The sequence below is a fragment of the Cygnus atratus genome, chromosome 7 (assembly GCF_013377495.2).
Source record: "Cygnus atratus isolate AKBS03 ecotype Queensland, Australia chromosome 7, CAtr_DNAZoo_HiC_assembly, whole genome shotgun sequence".
NCBI classification, from domain to species: Eukaryota; Metazoa; Chordata; class Aves; order Anseriformes; family Anatidae; genus Cygnus; species Cygnus atratus.
The window spans coordinates 6,299,902-6,318,422 of NC_066368.1; the positions used below are offsets into that span (position 1 = coordinate 6,299,902).

General features: G+C 45.7%; 1 protein-coding gene across 3 annotated transcripts in view; it reads right to left on the reverse strand.

Annotated features, from left to right (window-relative positions):
- The window catches only part of GRK5 (G protein-coupled receptor kinase 5), a 167,789-nt gene that overhangs the window by 94,574 nt on the left and 54,694 nt on the right, over positions 1 to 18,521 (reverse strand). For all 3 annotated transcript variants that reach the window (XM_035547861.2, XM_035547860.2, XM_035547859.2), the window contains exon 2: positions 4,156 to 4,251. In XM_035547861.2, coding sequence (XP_035403754.1) covers positions 4,156 to 4,251 — 96 coding nt within the window. The remainder of the gene's footprint in view (positions 1 to 4,155; positions 4,252 to 18,521) is intronic.

The following is an 18,521-nucleotide window of genomic DNA, read 5'->3' on the forward strand; positions in this document are numbered from 1 at the left end:
AGTGACTCAAAAAGGTCATATGGGTGAAGGTCTTGATCTGAAAAAGTACAATGTAGAAAAGACGAGGGGAGAAAAAAGAGCCAGCTTTTGTAAAAAGGGAGCACGTGAACTCCGTGCCTTCAGTTTTGTTCCACTTACTCGCTCACCATCTCTACAAAGCATCTCTCACACAGAAATGTATTTTTGACAACAGTGAAAGGAACCTGCCAGAAATGGAAGCTCAAGCTACTTTTACCCTGGATAAATGGGACACAAATGTCACGCAAGAGGTTAAATGGCACTGGGGGATTTTTCTCCCTTCTTAAACCAGGTGTGTCAAAACTGGGGACTGATCTTTCTGCCTGTAAAGTCTCACTGAATACAACCCTTTAGCAAAATACATCTCCCTGGTTCTCCTACCCGAACACAATGCATAACCAGAAGCTCCTTTACTGAAGGAGTTAAACTTTTCTGCAATAATGCAACAAATCACTCCCTGCAACAAACAGCAGACACATTCTGTGGCACTCTCCCCACAGACTTCAATCTATGGGGAAAAAAAGTCTTGATTTATTATATAGCATTTGGACAGTTACGAAAGAAAATTTGCCAAAGATCGGAATAATCAACTCTTTCACCCAAGCAGTTTTTTATGAAAGAAAACGGCACAGAATGGGTCTGAGCAAAATAAATAAAAATTCCACACTTTTAACCAAGAGAACCTTTTGCGTCATTCAGAAATATTTACAGACATCCAAAATCTTTTATCATCAAAAAGACACCCTGGCCTTTGAAATTACAACTTTTTCGTGTATTTTTGTTTACTGATGGCCTTTAAACTAGTGGGTATCACTAACTTGTGGCATCGACTCATGCCATGCTTGCCCAATGAAGGAATTTTTAAAGCTGCGCCTTGCTATTTTTTCCCTTCCCTTGAAACATCTCTTTTGCAGAGCTATCAGCCATGAATTTTAACGATAGCAGCACGCCATTTGCTAACAGGATCCGTGATATGATTCATCGCCACTAATGTCAGAAACACAAGTTTTCATCGACTGGAAGGGCTGCTAATGCCAGTGGTATCCTGGAAAAGGCGAGCTGTTTTCGTACAGTTTGCCTTTGGACACGAGAAGAGTGCTGCAGCAGAGATGTGCAGTCGCTGTGCACAGCAGATCGACCAGCCTCTCTCAGAGGCATTAGGGTGGCATCCCTCTGAACACCCCCCCATGCCACTTGCCCATCAATTAGCACACAATGCAGGCCACAGGGTTTCCCTGCAGAAGGTGTTGTGTACTTTGGACAAAAAAAGAAAGAAGAAAATAAGTTGTTTTAAGTGCAATCCAAAGACATAGCTCCTTGGTAAATGGCACTTTTAATAAAGATGTTTCCAGTGGTTGTTTATTTATCAAAACACACTGCTGCTCCCAGGTGTTTTGATTTTTGTTTCTGTGCACAAGAAGGAGGGGAAAAAAGGGTTTTACTAAGCGAGTCTTTCAGTAAGACACCAGATGATGGATAGTCAAACACAGAGTCTCCTGTAAACACAGAGGGAACCAAAAGGTATGAACTGACTCATAATTGTGTCAACACAGGTCGCAGACCCTTGGTTTACTTCAGCCTTCCTGTTTTTCACAGATTTCTTTTCACACTACGCTATTTTCTTAAGACACAGACGCTTTTCAGTACACCTTAGTGGGGTGCAAAAGCACACACAGCTTTACACCAGCGTGTGGGCATTTGTGCGTACACGTAGGCTGTATTTCCACAGTCACAACAGCAGCGCTTTTCACCCGTGGCTCACGGCTGCACTACACCAAGCAGTGCCTTGCTGCACAGCAGTTCGTGCCACCTCTAATTGAGAGGGAGAAAAGGTCCAGCCTGTCCCTACCCTGAGCTTTTCGACAGAGGATCTTGGGAAGTATCCAGAAGAAAACCTCAGCAGCCTAATCCTCTGGTTCATGCAGTGTGCTTTTTTTTTTAACATGTGGCAAAGTGGCATGACTGTGTCTGGCCAGAAGTGCTGGGAGGCTGACACATGGCAGAGAGCTCTGTGATGAGCAGAACCTACCAATATTTGTCTTGATTCCTAAGTACATGGCACTGAGGTTGCGTCCTTTTTCTTGTGTAAAGTCATTCTTCCCTGCTGGTTGTCAGCTGTCATAGGGATGGGAAGAACAAGCCTCTCTGTGGTCTCTGTTTCATCATCGAATTTATCTGGCACTGGCTGTCGAGCCCAAAAGTTGTCAGGGGAGGGACTGATGGCAGACACACCGTGCAGCTGGATTCCCTGCAAGTCCCGCAGCAATCCAGGCTGGTTCAGCGTGTTCCCTCATAAAATCACCTGTGGAGGTACCTTGCCCCTGAAACCCTGAGGTCCTGGTAAAGGACTTGCAGAAAATAGCCTGTGAAGATGTGTCAAAGGATAATTGTTATCCTTGCTGTGCAGGATAATACTGCCAGCAGAGGCAATAAAAGGAGCATCCATACACTGTCCTGAATGCCTCGGGTCAACTGCATATGTGCATATCCTTGGTGCTAGAGACCCAGAAGGTCTGGTTCATCCAAGATGTGTCAGACACGCTGTACGAACAAGGGGAAGTTTATAAACAGCATCTGTTTGGCTGGGATGCTTCAACCTCAGCTACGTTAACTAAAATGTGGTAGTGCCCGCATGGGCTGATGGCCTGATGAGGCTCAGCGGGAAAGCTGCTCGATAAAATCAGAGTCACAGAACAAGGATCGGGACCTCATTTCCCATTGTGTAAAAATCAGGTGCCGTAATTCCCAATCAACAGGCAATGACTGCAGTGAAGCCATATCCACCACAAGCATCACAAGGGCACTTGCCCTGTGATTTCTCCAGTTCAATCACACACACAAAAAAGGCAAAACAAATTAGTTAGGAAAAAGCTGCCACCAAAAATGTCAGAAATAACATTTCAAAAACAGAAATATTCTGCAGACATTTTGTCTTAAACCACTATTTTTAGAATATTTTATACCTTTGCAAAGAGCAAGAATCTCATGTAGTGCAGTTTTCCCCTGCACTGCAGAGAATTCCCTATATACATTACAACAGATTAAGTTAGATTTGCTTCCAGTAGGTTCTGTACATTTAGAAATTATCCCAGGGTTTGTAGAGTGGCTAAGTGGCCATGTGAACTGGAAAAACCTACTGTCTCTTCTCCTGCCTCCCCCCTCTTTCTATACCTCTTTTTAGCTCTACGGCAGAAGATGAGGGAAGTGAAATTTACTGAAGGAGACCATGAAAAGAGCTTCAAAATGTTCCACATATTTTCTCTCCATAAACATGCTGTGAATTTCGAATGTAAACAGCGCCAGGGCACTGCCAGTCAGACCCCAGGAGTTCACCCAAGTCAGACAAATTATGCTCCTTGCTATCTCAGTTGTTACAGTTTCTTGCCTTTCATTCAGTCATTGCCAATGCCTGGATTTTATGTCAGTGTGGGGGAAAAAAACAGCCTCACTTGCTGAAGTTAACCTCTTGTGGTGAGATCAGCAATACTGAGCTTTCCAGTGCGACTTCACAAGGAGATACCTGCTAGCCTTGTTTGGCAAGGTGGCAGTCAAAAGAATGCTGAAATTTGGCAGGTGTGAGCAGGAGAAATGCTGTGGTAAGGAGATGGTCACTGCAAGCTCCCTTTCCAAACCCACAGGGGTTGGTCCACATCAGTAAAACAAAGTAATTTTAACTGCCTAAAGCCGGTGTTATGATGTGAATGCAGGACAGTACTGCTGAGCAAACCTGCCAGGCAGAGGGCAGCGGCTGCCTCTTCTACCACCATATCCAGAGTACAATTAATATTAGCCTTCGACTACATCAGCAATCTCACAGTTTTCATCAAGTCTCACTTCCTCCCTGATAAAAAGCTACTTATTAGACGGAAATGCAGGGTGCAATGAGGGGATTCATTTCTGAATGTCTTTTTCCAGCCACATTGGCCCTGGGAGGTACCAACACAAAGTACATGTCCCACATAACAGAAAATGTTGAGCTTGCATGGCAGCACCACAAGAGCTATATGCATTGTGTGACCATCTCTAAAGTGATCCCATTTAATGAAGAGTAGCTTTAATGCAGCTCTGCTGAGCCAGTATTGACAGCACATTTTATTTATGCAATAATTCCAAAAAAAAGAAGGGATAAGCTCTTACCTATTGTTCTTCGGAGATCTTCACACTGGCTAATGTGGGGGAATTTCAAGATTTCCTTCCACTTTTTGCTTTTGCCTTTGCGTTTCCCTCCACCCCCTGCAGAGGAAGAAAGATCAGGATTAGATTGCTTTGGGCACTATGCCCAACCCACAGTTTACCAGCCCAACAACAGCCCTTATGGATATCTTGAGTAATTGAAGCTGGGTAGATGGGCAAATCAAGTCAGCTTGTCTGGGCTGAAATGGCCCAAGGAGGTGGCATCTGTCAGAAGACTGTGTTGGCAAAGGTTGGTAATTGGGGCTTGTGGCCCACCAGACCCAGTTCAGATGACATTGCCTGAACTGAGCATCTCCAACGCCATCTGCCCCAACTCACAGACATTTCATGTGAGTCAAAACAACCTCGTAAAATTACAGGTCGCCTCTTTTCAACCCGGATCTCCCTGTTCTGATTTTGGGATGAACCCTGACTTCATCCCAAAAGAAGAGCTGGAAACCCAAGTCCAACATTCAATGCTGGCCTCCCATCCCTCACGTTGCATGTTCTGCCAGCATGGCGTTACAGCTGGCAGTACATGCACCAGCCAGAGCTACAGCATTTTCCTCAGAGAGAGGACAACGGTGGGAGAAAATTAATGTAACATCCTCCACGCTGGTGAATCTCCCCCATCAATGTCCCATCATAAATGCCACACTGCAGGTGACATCGGCATCCAGGTGCCACGTCCAAGTTTTCCCAGCCACGCGGCCTGCTCCCGGCCTTGGTCTCTCACGCTGCCCACATGTGCCTCGTTTCCCCGACTCCCCCCTCTCACTGTACATACAGCAATTCAGCCCCTGCTCACTAAATCTGAATCACTCAAGCCCATTTTACATGCGCTGGCACATCAAATGACTAATTCGGAACTGCGTTAATTCCGTGGAGGGGCTGGTAGAGTCACAGCTGCAGACCGAGAGCGTGTTGGGAACTACATGACATTGCAGCCTAAATTAGGAGTGCACAGACACAAAAGGTAGCAGGCCATGACAAAGAAAACATGAGCCTTGGGGACAACTGCAAAGAACAGCTCTTTGTGGGGCGTTTCTGGTCGCACGGTGGAATATTTGGTGCAGGAGTGCTCGCTCTGCATCTCACCTATTCCTTTGCTTTTGGTAACCAATGGTTTTGTCATGGTAGAGCTTGCCTTGGATTATTTTGGACTCCTTATTGACAGGAATTTACGGTATGTCCACATTTTCCAGTGTAGTGCAGAGCTATCTGAACCAGCCCTAAAGGAACTGGCTTGTTTAGACTATCGTGAGCCCAGCTCCGCTCCCCTTTCCAGGAATTGGTTTCCAGCAAAGCCTAGAGGCCCGTGACTGCCTCCATGCCACGCAGTAATTATGCAACACGGACATACCCTTTTGGTCTGTCATGAACTCTTCTTCAACCTCCCCTCTTCAGTGCATCCAAAACACCACTGCTAAAGTCATTTCCTTCCCATCCCTCCAACCACAACTTCGGAGAGGCTGTCTTGCTCTCTTCCCGCAGCACATGCTGCTTGGTCTCACGTGCTGAAGCTCCTTCCTCATGCTTGTTTATCCTGTAAACTTTGAGTTCTGTTCCCTGCTGCCCAACCTCCGTGGGCATTAAAGAATGAAGTATGAATTTATCAGCACCAAGGGAGGGATGGGGAGGAAAGGGAGGGCAAGGAGGGAGGCGGTGGGGTTGTTGTCAAAGCAGAACAACCCCCCTTTTACAGCCACAGGATTCAAATTGGGATTTCTGTCTCCCTTCCTTAGACTGCCTCTCTGGACACAGGAGGTGGCAGGAGCAAGCCAGATAAAAACATCCTTTATTCTGCATCTCCTCAGCACAGGTAAATCTTCACCTGCTGAAGGTTTAACCTCGAGGCCGAAGCACTGGAGATTTCGCCTCCTTCTCCAGCCACCTGTCCAGAAACTCTCACAAAATGGTTGCAGCATCGAGCAGCGCAGAGCACTGCACAACAGCCCTCTGCTCGACGTGACAACTCTTGGATCTGTGCAGAGACGAAATGACTACACTGAGCCGGGCCAGGATGCTTTTAAATTCCATTCGATGTAAAATACATATTGATATATTTGCATTGGATGATGTATTTCTGACATTAAATTTCCATCAGAACTGGAGAAGGGCTCTGTGGTCCCTCGTTACAACCGTGATCAATACAGCCAGCGCGTTCTCTTCTCTTTTGTGGCCGTCCTCCAAAAATAAGCAGCCTTGCCTGATGAATCATTTGCTCTTAGCTGAGCATGAAGTAGCATTACTATTTTGCCTGTGACGTCTTTATGTTAAAGATTCTGATCAACTGCTTTAATCGACCTGACCTTTCTGCTCTCAGCTTTTCTTGTGGAGCCAGCAGTGTTTGCTGGCTCCAAACGTTAATTCCAGGGGGCTTGAAGGACATAATGCAGTGAGACAGCTGAGACAGGGGAAATTGTCTAGCAGAGCTAAAAGCTAAAAAGGGAGGTTTCTCTGAATAGGTCGGTAATTGTGCAGGTTGCAAAGGGAAGCTTTTCACACATTGTCTTGATTGCTGCCTTTGCACTGTCTATTCTGGACAGGAGGATTTGCAATCTTCGAGGCAGCTTCTCCGAGCAGAACTTGACAGATGTGCCATGTTTTATATGCGAGTTTCATCAGGCGGTCTTGGAGGGGCCGACTGCTTTAAAATGTTGGTTTGCTGCTGATGACAAAAGGTGAGCTCCCAGCGACAGCGGGAAATCTCAGCTCCGCTCCCTCGTGTTCACTTAACAGCTCAGCATTTGCAAACTGGGGATTGAAGCTAATTCTCTAACTTGTCAACCAGTCCTACAGGAAACAAAAGCATTTGCTCTACATCCTCCCTACTGAAAAATACATGGCATGTTTCATATCTTCTTCTGATGTCCAATAGCCAATCTAGCTCTGATCTCTGTGTGCACAGAAAGAGACATAACCAAAAGCCCACATGTAGAACATCTGGGAGCAGCAGCTACCCTTAGCCAAGGTGCCTACCTTTTTTGCCTCCATTGGGCAGGATCTATTTACTCTCTTAACACCCAGAGAAGGTAGGAGAGCACTTGCATACTGTTAAGCCAGTGAGATATTAAGTGCTTTGTCCAAAATGCCGTGAGAAATCAGTGACTGAGCAAGGAGCTGGAGCCTGGAGCCTGTCAACCCTGCCAGCTGCAGGATCGAGCCATGTTCCTGCTCAGCTGATAAAGGACATTTCATAACGCAGAGTTAAACGCAAAGATGGGTGAATTCCTTCTAGCATCATGTAACATATTCCCTTTGTACTTCATGCCACCATGCCGTGTGGCTTTTAAGCACGGGTAGGGTGACTTCATACTTTTGTTCTGTTCTTGCCCAAGTCAGCAAGCCTGCATCACTCCCTGTGCTGCCAGATCTGGCTAACACAAGCTTGCCAACATTTCTTTGCCTTCAACTGCATTATCTGCAATCTGGTTAACCTGCAATTTAAGTAAACTATTCACAGACCACTGAGGGGGGGCTACAGCTTGTATCTTCCATTTTGCAGCAGTAGCTAGGCTGTCACCCAGCTCCTTCCCACCAAGGGTGTAGAGCTCTGTGAAATTTCACTGCTCATGTGAGAGCAGTGAAACAATCTCCAGAAAACACTAAAAGTCCAAAAGTCATGGTTAGCACCCTTCTTTCACTCAAAAGAAATGTACAGGCTACAAACGAAGTTCTTCCCTTCCTCTCGCCACTCTTCCTTCACTCACTGTCAAGGTTTATGCAGCTATATGGCACACATCCACCTGCCTCTTCGCGCTCCCTCCTAACACTTTTGTTATTGGCACGGAGGACCTGCCATGTCAGACTAAACAAATGATCTGTTTAGTACAGGACGGACAACAGGCAGCTTCAGGGGAAGATCTTAGAAAGCTGTTTTTAGGTTTTTTAGAGATTAACTGCATATTTGTGAAGGAAAAGAATACCAATTGAAACGTGGAACTGCTTATTTTCCTGGAGCGCCTCTTCCTAATGAGATGGAGTGAATCAAACTCATCAGCCCATCACTTTTCTCTGCAAATTTTCCATATCTTTTGCACAACCTCTGTTGCTCATCTAGTTTCTAAAACAAACGCTTCCATCCTTCTTTGCCTACGCACATGGAAGTTCAGCCAGGTTTGCCCTTCTAGCTTCATACCAGTCCCAGCTATGCTCAGCCACACTAGCAAATGAAAACGGTTTGTTTTCAAAGAATGAAGGATGAAGGACATTGCTTGCTCTCTGCCTTTCCCCCTGCCCTTCTCATCTGGGAAAGCAGAAAAAAAAATACCAGGAACACTGCTTTATCCTTACAAGATCTTTGATGACTAAACTGGGCTTAAAACAAGCTGTTAGAAGAGCATGAGGAACCTCCCTGTGAACCCCCTTCTCCATCACCCCAAGGAAAGGAGGAGAGCATGAGGGCTGGATTTTTGACAGCAGGTAAGCCTCCACCATCCACTGGGAGAAAATGTTTCTACAGACCCGTCCCTAGAGGCTCTGGTTTATAAGGTACAATAAAAAGTCTACAACATGCCCTCAAAAGAGAATCACATCACATAGCTCCTCTTATTGATGCTAATCTGCCTTTATCTCCTGCAGCCTTTTTTTTTGATGAACGTGACTCTCAGAATAGTCACAGGCTGTGATAACGGTTTTGTGCCTCTCTTCCCTGCTGTCATGGCATGTTTGCACATAAATCATCTGCATGTTGCTACAAATGCATAAGCCTGACAACTGCTGTGTAAACCATCCCATTGCTTTTTGGAAATGAACAGCAGATGTAGTTCATGTTTAAGCCTTCAGAACCGCAGAGATGGGAATTTCATAAGCGAAAACACAAACTTCTCCCCAGCAGTCAGGCTGGCGTTGCAAGCTGTGCTGGTTACCAGCACACCAGAGGGCAAAATGCTTTGTTTACAACTGGCACCAAAAGTCCGCATAATGTTGGCTTGCAGAAGTCATCGTTCATAAGCAAATATTTATTGCAGGAATATCGACCTATTATTTCAAAAAGAATTCCAGTAGTACTGCAAATACCGATGAGTGGCTGAAACCTGGCTTTAATAACACATTTTATATGTTAATAATGTGCATTTTAATAATGTCCTTTAGTAACGTCAGCTGCCCTAAATGGGCAGAGGAAGTCTTTGAAGATTGATCCTCAGGACTTGACTATCATACGCCAAGGCCATACTGGTACTGCTCTAGGAATATAAAGAAGGCTTTACAGAAGCCACCTTCCTGCCTAGTCAGAGCACTTTCAGGGGGTGGCAACTAAGCTGAAGAAAAAAATGCCTTTAATCTTTTCTTCTTTTCTGTTGGTCTTAAGTGGGCATCCAAAATTGTAAAGTTCCCCACAGGAGTCTGCCTACGTCCTCCATCGGTTATTTTTTAATGCATATTTGAGATTGTTTATTTCAACAAGTTGTCTTTGAGTTCTGTGGGCCAGTTCACATGAGCTGGGTGTACGTTTCTCTGCTAAGCATGTTGACAGGGAGTTTTTGGTGATGTGATTTCCCCGGATGCAGTTAAATTTTCCCCTGTGTAAGCACCTTTAGCTTCTCTGTTATGGCTGCCCTCTCTTTTATGCCCTGCATTTTTGCTGTATTGTGCTTATCTGCAGCTGATGAGCGAGCCAAAAGAGATCACTGGCTTTTATGCCACAAACAAAAATAATCCAGAAGATACAAGTACACTGAACACTTACAATCTGTTAAACAAAAAGCACCAGTAAATCTCATAGAAACAAAACCAGCTATCATCTAAAACAGCTAAATTAAACACAGCCCAAATTTTTAACTTCTTATTTTTGATCTCAGACTGAAAGAGGCTACTGGCACAAATCCAGGCAGTTCAGTCATGTTTGAAATGCATTACCACGTATTGGCTGGTTCAGCAGGCTGTTGGGGTGAACCGAGATGATGGCTGCAAACTGAAAGGTGCCCGCATAGTATTCAACATTGTAGTTGGCAACAAGAGCAGAAGAGACGATGCAACAAATTAATCTGGAGCCACTGTGCTCCTTTGGAGGCTGCTTCTGGACCTCTCCTGGAGGAACACGAAGGGGCTGTGATATCTGAACCTGGGGACTACTAAGAGATTTTGTTCATCCATGATGTAGGTAACATAACGTGTCTGTAACGTTTCAGTATCAATGATTACCATGTGTGACCAGCCTTTCAAACAGAGCTGTTGGGAGCAAGGGCTACCACCCTCTAAGAATGCCAGTATCCTAGTGGAATTTTTCTCCAAACTGGAGCTGAGAGTCAGTATTTCAAAGTTCTAGAAAATTCTGATTCAAAGACATTAAACCATTTCATTTTGATAACATTGAGTCATCTCAGTTCTCTAACGTCAAAACATTATCATAGAACATATCAAATAGAGTATTAAGATATATTATATCATTGGAACAAAATGGGTAAGGTAAATTGACATTCTTTACTTTGTTAAAGTGATGTTTCTATATTGTCAAAAAGAAGATAGAAAAAGCAAATCCTTTTTTCTTTTAAGTAGACACTTTCCTGCAAACCCTTTCATTTTTGACAAAACGCAGTTCTCAGAAAGGAAGATTCTTTTGTCAGAAATGTTCTCACCCATCTCATGTTTTGAAGCACATGAGAATTAAACAAGAATGTGGCCTTCCCATATCTGAATGCTCGAGTGAATCTGAATTCTACATTCCTTACTGGTTCCCTTAAGTTAATTTGCACAGCTGTAATTGACATTGACTGTAGGAGACCTGTTTCCCATTCTTCCAAAGAAAGAATGCAAATCCCAGCTCCAGAAAGCCTGCTTGAATAGGGCTTGATAACATCTTTCCAGGAAGGAACTGCTCCTTAAGCAATGGCTTTTTAAACTTATGACCCATTCTGTATATTTATTATCCTGTTTTAGTAACGTGTATGGAAGCTGCTAACCAAAGCCTCAAAGCCTCAAAGCCCAAACTGGTAAAGGCAACTCATGACCCACATATACTCCACGTACAGCCCATTGCCCACGTAGATTTCCCAGGAACATGTATGGTATTCCGGGATTCAGTGGTGCTCCTCAAACAACCTCAACACTCTTAGGGCTGGCCTCTAAAGCCAAGTTGCAGATCTTAGCCAGACATGGAGCTGACCAGGAGTTTGAACAAGCTCTGCAGACTCGCTGCTCCACGTTTTGCAATTCAGATGTTTAATGACCCACTGGCAAAATGGGCAGCCCAACAAGATGGGCAGGAGGAACACTCAAGGAAATCTGGACCTGGTATAGGCAAATATTTGGGGCCTGGCTCTTCTGAAAACTCTGGTGCTCGTTCTAAGGGGAGAACACTTGAAAACCCAGCCCCAGGCATTGAGTGATGTGGGTTTGCTCTGTCCCTGTCAAAGAGCTGTGTGGTTTTCTTTTCCTGCAAATAGTTCTGCAGTCTCTAAAAAAAGAACTTAGCCTCTGTGTTCCTGACATTTTAGTTTTATAAGGAATATTTCTGAACTGTGGGGAGGAGATCCAGCTGGATGGGAGGTGAGAATTCAAGTGCGTTCCTATCATCAGACTGTAGCCAGGATCAGAATTACGTTCTTTTCTGGTTTCAGTCCTCACCTAAATAAACTTACTAACAGGGCTAAAGAAAAGAATTTTAGTAAACATCATGAAAAATTAATGATTTGAGACAGGCTGTTTTATTAGGCCTGACTGATTTATTAGTTCCACCTAATTGGTGGAATTGGTAGAGCTTTGAGATACTCTGATAAGAACTCAGAAATCCAGATGTGTTTTGCTTTCCATACATAAATAACAGCATGCTCTTTCAGTTTAGATGGCTTACTTCTGAGTCAGGAAAACAACCACCAGAACAGAGAGTAAGAAACAGTGTGGAGGCTCCGTGAAGGAGGCAGACGAGTAAGTCCCTCACCTATCCAGATGCTGCACCTGAAGGCACGCAGTCCTGCACTCTGGCAAGCAGACATGCAGACCCCAAACATTTAGAGATGCTACACACAGGTCACAGCTACCCAGAGCCTGATTTGAGTGATGCTGCAGCCCCTTTGTGCTGCCTGTGCATACAAATACTCCACCAAATCACTGCAATCCCACAAGCTCTCCTCCCACATTTAATCCCACCAGGGACCCTGCTCCAGCAAAGGCGCTGATGCAGATGCTCGAATGGGAAGGCACTAGGAGGTGTTATCGGGTGCCCAGTACCCTTTGATCTTGTAGGATTTTGGTATTTTTGCAGTGGCCCAGAGGACCACACATCATTCTGACAGTGCAGAAAGAGCCCGTTAGCCATAAGAACTGTCCTTCCCTGGCCCTTCCAATGATGTCTGGCTGGATCCACCCTTCTCTCCAAACTTTTCAGACATTTGATGTAAACAAGCTAGAAGCTGTGAAAATTATGCTGGGAAGCTCCTGAGAACATGTGTACCAGCTATACCACCAGAATTGTTTTAGAGGAACGTCTCATCAGGACACTTCAGCACTTTTGCTTCCAAAGTCAGCCAGGAAGAAAAGTAGAAAATCATAATGTGTCCTAGATCGGGTCACTTTCTAGTGGGGGTCAGGGTCCACCACATTTTTCTTTACCACAAAAGCAGATAACAGCCCTGGCCACATTCTTGGCTCTCCTATGGAATACCACCTCAGGTTCTCACCTTGATACATGATGAGGCTTCACACAATCCACAGAAGAAATATGGAGAGGGGGGAGAAACCACCCCAAAATGGCTGGTTTTAGGGAGCATCTGCCAGTGGTAGCCATGGGTTGACAGAGGGGAAAAGGCACTAGCACGTGCTTTGGCTTTGGAGGAAAGAGGTATTAACTGGACAGCAGGACAAGGGTGGACAGGCATGCACAGGGCTGGTGTGGATGGAGGCTGAGGTCGCAGCACTGCAGGAGTTTGTGGCGTGGCTGATGTTAGGAGAATGAGAGGGCTGCAGGATGAAAGACCATAGGGAGAGGGGAGCGGGGGGCAAATACAAGCAAAGAGGGTTGGCTGTGAATCTCTCCTCTATTGTTCCCCATAGCTACAATGCCTGGCTTTGGCCCCACCATCCCGTCCAGCAGCAACGCGCCGACAACTTCTTTCTGTGGAGATCCGACACACCCTGCAAAACCGCCCCTGAAATCACAGAAAACGTTGTCCTCAAAAATCACTGACAGCCCAAGACATTATGGTAACACAACTGCATGCGTCAGCATTTAGGATCATTATTGGAAAAGGTTACAGAAGGGATTCAGGTTAATGGAGGTAATCTGTGATTATCTGATGTAACAGATTGCTCTGCCAGTGACTCATGCGTTCTGCCACAATATCGCGCGGGCTGCAGCTGCAAATAGCTCGCGGGATGGAGACGGCTCCCAAGCTAGGAAGAGTGTCCCTGGTGTTCAGAGAAAGCCCCATTTCACTGGGTGCCATGGCTCTGCGGGGTGTGAAAGCCTGGCAGGGCCCTGCACGGGGGTCCGTGGGAGCGGTGCGGCACAGCCACTCGTGCACGGGGTTACTATAGCTACCGGCTGACGGCCTCAAGGAGAAAAGCAGAAATAAAAAGGGAAAATTAGGAGGTAGGAGACGAAAAAAAAGAGGAAACTTGTTGTAAAGCACAGGCAGAGGGTTCCTCCGATTAGCTAATGAGGTGCTTCGAAAGCGGCGGCTGAAAAATGAGGCTGGAAGGCTGCATGGCGTAAGCATCAGATGATGCAAGCAGCTGGCCCGCTCTCGTCTCTCCCCTCTCAGCCACCACCACCCTCCCCAAGAGCTGGCGGTGGTAAGCCCCACTTTAATAAACACAAACAGCAGCTTTGTGCCAGGGATGGATTAACTATTTCCTTGTGGCCCACAAAGTCCTGCCCTCCACTTGCACTCCCTGCAGCCCCGGGGCCAGAATTAGAGCGAGGGACTGGTTTGGCCCAAGGGCTGCCAGGAGCTGAGTGGATGCATGTGACGAGGAACAAGAGAAGCTGCTAATTATGGGCTTCGTGTTTTGTGCTGGGATGTGCCCTGCCTGAGGGCCCCTGCGTGGTGGAGCTGCCAGCAGGCCGGGGCTCTGCGGGTCACGGGTCCCAGCACCAGAGGGGCACAGCACGGGGCTTATGGCTGAGTAGCCCTCTCTAGCCAGCATGACCATGAGGCTGGGTGTTAGTTTTGACTTGTTTCTATGCCTTTTCTGCTCCCAGAGTGACCACATGCTGCCAACTCAATTTGGTGGCCTGCGATGGTCATAGCTGACCTGGCAGGGTGGGCTGACCACCAGGGAATCCAGCAGAGAGCAAGGCCACGATCCTGTCATGGCCCAGGAGAAGGTGGAAGAAGAGACAAAAATCACCATGCAGTGACCCCACTGCACCCACACCTCCCGGTGCGAACACCTCGGCCCTGGCTAAGGGCAGGCCCTGATGCCCAAGCTAGCCCAACGCACCACCACCAGCTGCAGCCAAGGACAGACACTGCTAATATGTACAAATATCTAAATAAATGCATAATTCCTGCTCACATGCCTTCCTGACAGCCAGCTGTTGCCTTTGCTTGCTGTTATCCTTCCTCAGAGATTAATGTCACTGCCTGGGACAGATTATTACCAATTTTTATTACGAAGCATATACATCTGGCAGGTGGTGGGCAGAAGCTAAGCCTTGGAGAAAATAAAATACCCGGGCAGCTCACAGGGAATGACAGAGAGCAGATATCTGTGGGGTCTTACCCTGGCTCTGAAAGCCACTAATGGCATGAGGTCAGAGATCACTGGGCTTAATTGTCCGTCAAGTTAATGGTGACGAACGTCTGTTTTCCCCTCTTGTTAAAACTGACACCAGATTTTTCAGAGAAAGCAGAAGGGCAGTTGGCCACAAAGGAATGTTTTGATGGCTGAAGCTGAGATTGCTGCCAGCGCCAGCCCAGCAGACCGGTGAGGGTCAGAGCCCCTTCCCATACAAAGCAATGGAGAAAACTGCTGCTGACTCCAGCCCAAGACTGAACCTCCTGGGCCCAGCCTTGCAGCCACTGATTGTCCTGCTCACATTGGAAAGAAAGAATATACATATATATATTTAATATCAGATCCAGATCTTAATACATAAACAAGTGTAAAAAAATTAAGTTGGAGGAGTGTGAGTTGTGCCATAAAAATCAGCCTGAGCTTGTTTCTGCCTGCTTTGAAGGCAAATTTAGTGCTAGAAAAAAAAATAAATAAAACGCTAAAATGTATTACAAAAAGCAAAATTTTTCTTTGCATTTTCCTCCTGCAGAAAAAGTTCCTTTTCATTGTCCTGTATACCCCCTGTTCAGCAACCCATTTTTGCGTAATAAGTGTCATCGTGGGAGGAAAAACAAAAATGGGAAATACTAGGGGAGCAGTTTTATCCAGCTTGTGACATCTTGTGAAGCTGGCTAACAATTTTCTATTGAAACAACTTCTTCCACAGTAAGAATGAGGTCTGCTTACTGACTTGCTTTTTGTTGCTCAATCTCTTTTCAATTTCGATCTTAGTGTGGAGCTATAGAAATAAACATGAAAGCTTCCCTTTGTTTTCAGGTGCTGATGTTAGTCTTGAGCTCTTGTGAAATTGATCGAAGGACACATCTTTTCCCATTCATCCAAATATATGCAAACCCTTCTGGTGTTTAATTTAAGCTACATAAACAAGGAACAGGAGCTTTCTGAATGCTGAAAATACAGTATCAACCTAGCAGCCAGTTTCTGAGACCCATAAAGTCACTCCCTACAATGTAAGCCATTCCCCTCATTATGGTACATGTCGATGTCTTTAATTAATATCTGTAATACGTAACACGGTCAACAAGGATGTATAACACTGAATTAAAGGAGCAAATTCTAAATATTCTTTCTGCAGTGTATTTCCAGAGAGGTCACATCGACCAGTGAACAGACACACTGGTTTTCAAGTAAATCTGTGTGCTCGGCCTCTGACTGAGCTAATTATAATGGTGCCTTTAGTGTTGCTGCCTTTAAGTGTCTGCTAGCACATCCCTAACAAACCACTAGGTTCATGTTTTTCTAGGCCAGATGGAAAAGTCTGATTATCGGGTCAGAGTCGATTCTAGCTCCAGAGCTGGTGTACTTACATCCCGCGTGAATCCCGCTTGGTGAGCTTCAATTAATGACGGAGAAGTTAGTGGCAAGCCATCATTGAACAGCGTATGTGCTTGCTTCTCGCTTCTGCTGCTCATCAATACCCAAAGGAGAAAGGCTGTGGGGTCTGCAGGGCTAAACACTCTCCCCTAAGGCTTAACATGGTCCTAAAGGGCTAAGGGAAGTGTCTGGCTCTGCGGTCACAGTCTGCCTGACATCTGCAGCGTAAGTCCTGGTCGGACTTGCAGGTAGGTACGTGCCACCTGCCCGCAGCAGGACAGCCCCACCAGCCCCACTGTGCCCAGCACCCACGCACTGAGCAAAATTAACAGGGTGCTTCTGCAGCTAACGCCTGAGCTGCAGTCCCTGTGCTGTTTCAGAAAGGGCAGGTGGGCAGGGTGCAGACCCCACCACCTGTGATGCTGCTGGTCGTACAAATTATACTGCCAGGTGCTGTTATAACACAGAGCAGCGCACCACTGCGATGCTGGTATGTGAGCAGGCATAGAGATGGATGTACAGAGCACGCTTCTGATAAACAGGGTAAGGGCTGCTTGTGCAGCACTGACAGCCTCAGTATGTTAGCTCAACATACCTACAGGAAGGCACAACCTCTGCTGCAGGAGACATTTTCTTTTCATGTGTTTTTGAAGACCCATGTTTTGGCTTGTTATTTTTATTCCTTCCAGAGTGTCAGGGAAGAAAGAGAAATTCAGCTATTGATTTAGATGGTATTCCTGTTTTTAAACTCACAAGAGCAAAACCCCAACAATTACACAGAAAATCCAAGCCTCCTTATCTCATTCAGCTCCCCCAGAGACATAGCATGCTCCGTACTGGGCAAAGCAACGCAGCAGCAAACACTGATCTTCGTGGGGAGGCATCTAAGTCCAAGTGGCGCATGTGCTATTTTAGCACCTCCTGGGACCGCTCTGGGAGACAATGTAATTAATATTATTTCAGTGATGGCTATTTACCACATCCCATGGGGAATCTACAACCTGTGCTTACGGAACTCGAAAGAAATTAAAGCTCACTTCCTACCAGTTTCAGGTGTCTCCTAATTTAAAGCTGTGTTTACAGACAAAACAGGTCAGTAACTCTTCCCAGTGAGCCAAACAGCATCTTAATCACTTGTGTTTAATAGGAAACGAATGACTGAGCACTGATAAAGTTCACCATTATGCTTTTCAGGAAAAGAGAAGTGACTACAGAACAATCTGATAACTAGAGGATTTGCTTCCTGTATAACTCAATATTTATAAAGCATCTCCGTAAGGGGGAAGACAGAAATAATTTTATCTGGGTTAACATGTTAAATTACATTTTTAAATGACACCAAATCCAGGACCCCAACTGAAAACAGTGCTTATGGGAAAGATACCCCGAAACGTCCCAAGGCAGGGAGCCTGGAGTTCAGGCTGCCCTTGCTCCTGAGGCTCAGGCTCTCCTGCTGCCTGCAGGCATGCACGGCGCTTGCACGGCAAGGCTGAGCTTGACCTCTGTGAGCTCCTAGAAGCATGCAGCAAGAGTGCATGTGAGGAGTCGGCTGTGGAAGGTGAAATCAGGGTTGTCCCCATTGTGTCTTCTGTACTGGATGGAATGGCTAGATTCCATCCTCCCCGTCCACCCCTAGTACACACACAAGTGGCTCATAGGCAAGAAGACATGGCATTTCTTGCAAGCTAAACACTAGGCTTTCAGCCTTACTATACCTGGAATTTCAGATATTTTCCATGCTTTTGTATATTTAATCCTCCTGAAATGCAGGCAATGATTGCCCTACAGCCTGACTGGTGTCTCAAGAGCCGGACTAGTTCTCAACCATAATAGCCTCAAGTCCAGCTATGTCAAGTACCTACAGCTCCAGCTGATGTCAGCGGGAGCCATGCATGCCAGCAATCCCTTAAACAAGCCCCTTGAGAGAGGGCGAGAAAAAAAGCCTAACTTGGGCGTCCCCTCTGCACAAAATTATAAGTGCAGATTGTTTCTGCAGAAAGTGCGGATTCCTAAGACTTCCTGGTATGGAAGCTTTTCATGGGAGAATAACATGGGAGATGTGGAAGAGTGCTTAGAGCTATAGCAAAAATAAAAATAAACTATTTGTATTTATGCCTAAAAAGGGAATGTTCTCAATTATAAAAAAAAAAAAAAAAGTTTACCTTCCAGAAGTAGAGAAGCAAAGATGGGGATAAACAAAACCAAACAAAAAAGTAGAAGGTACATCTACTTTGTTTCACATTTTCCATGTTATTAAATGACAAAGCAGTTTG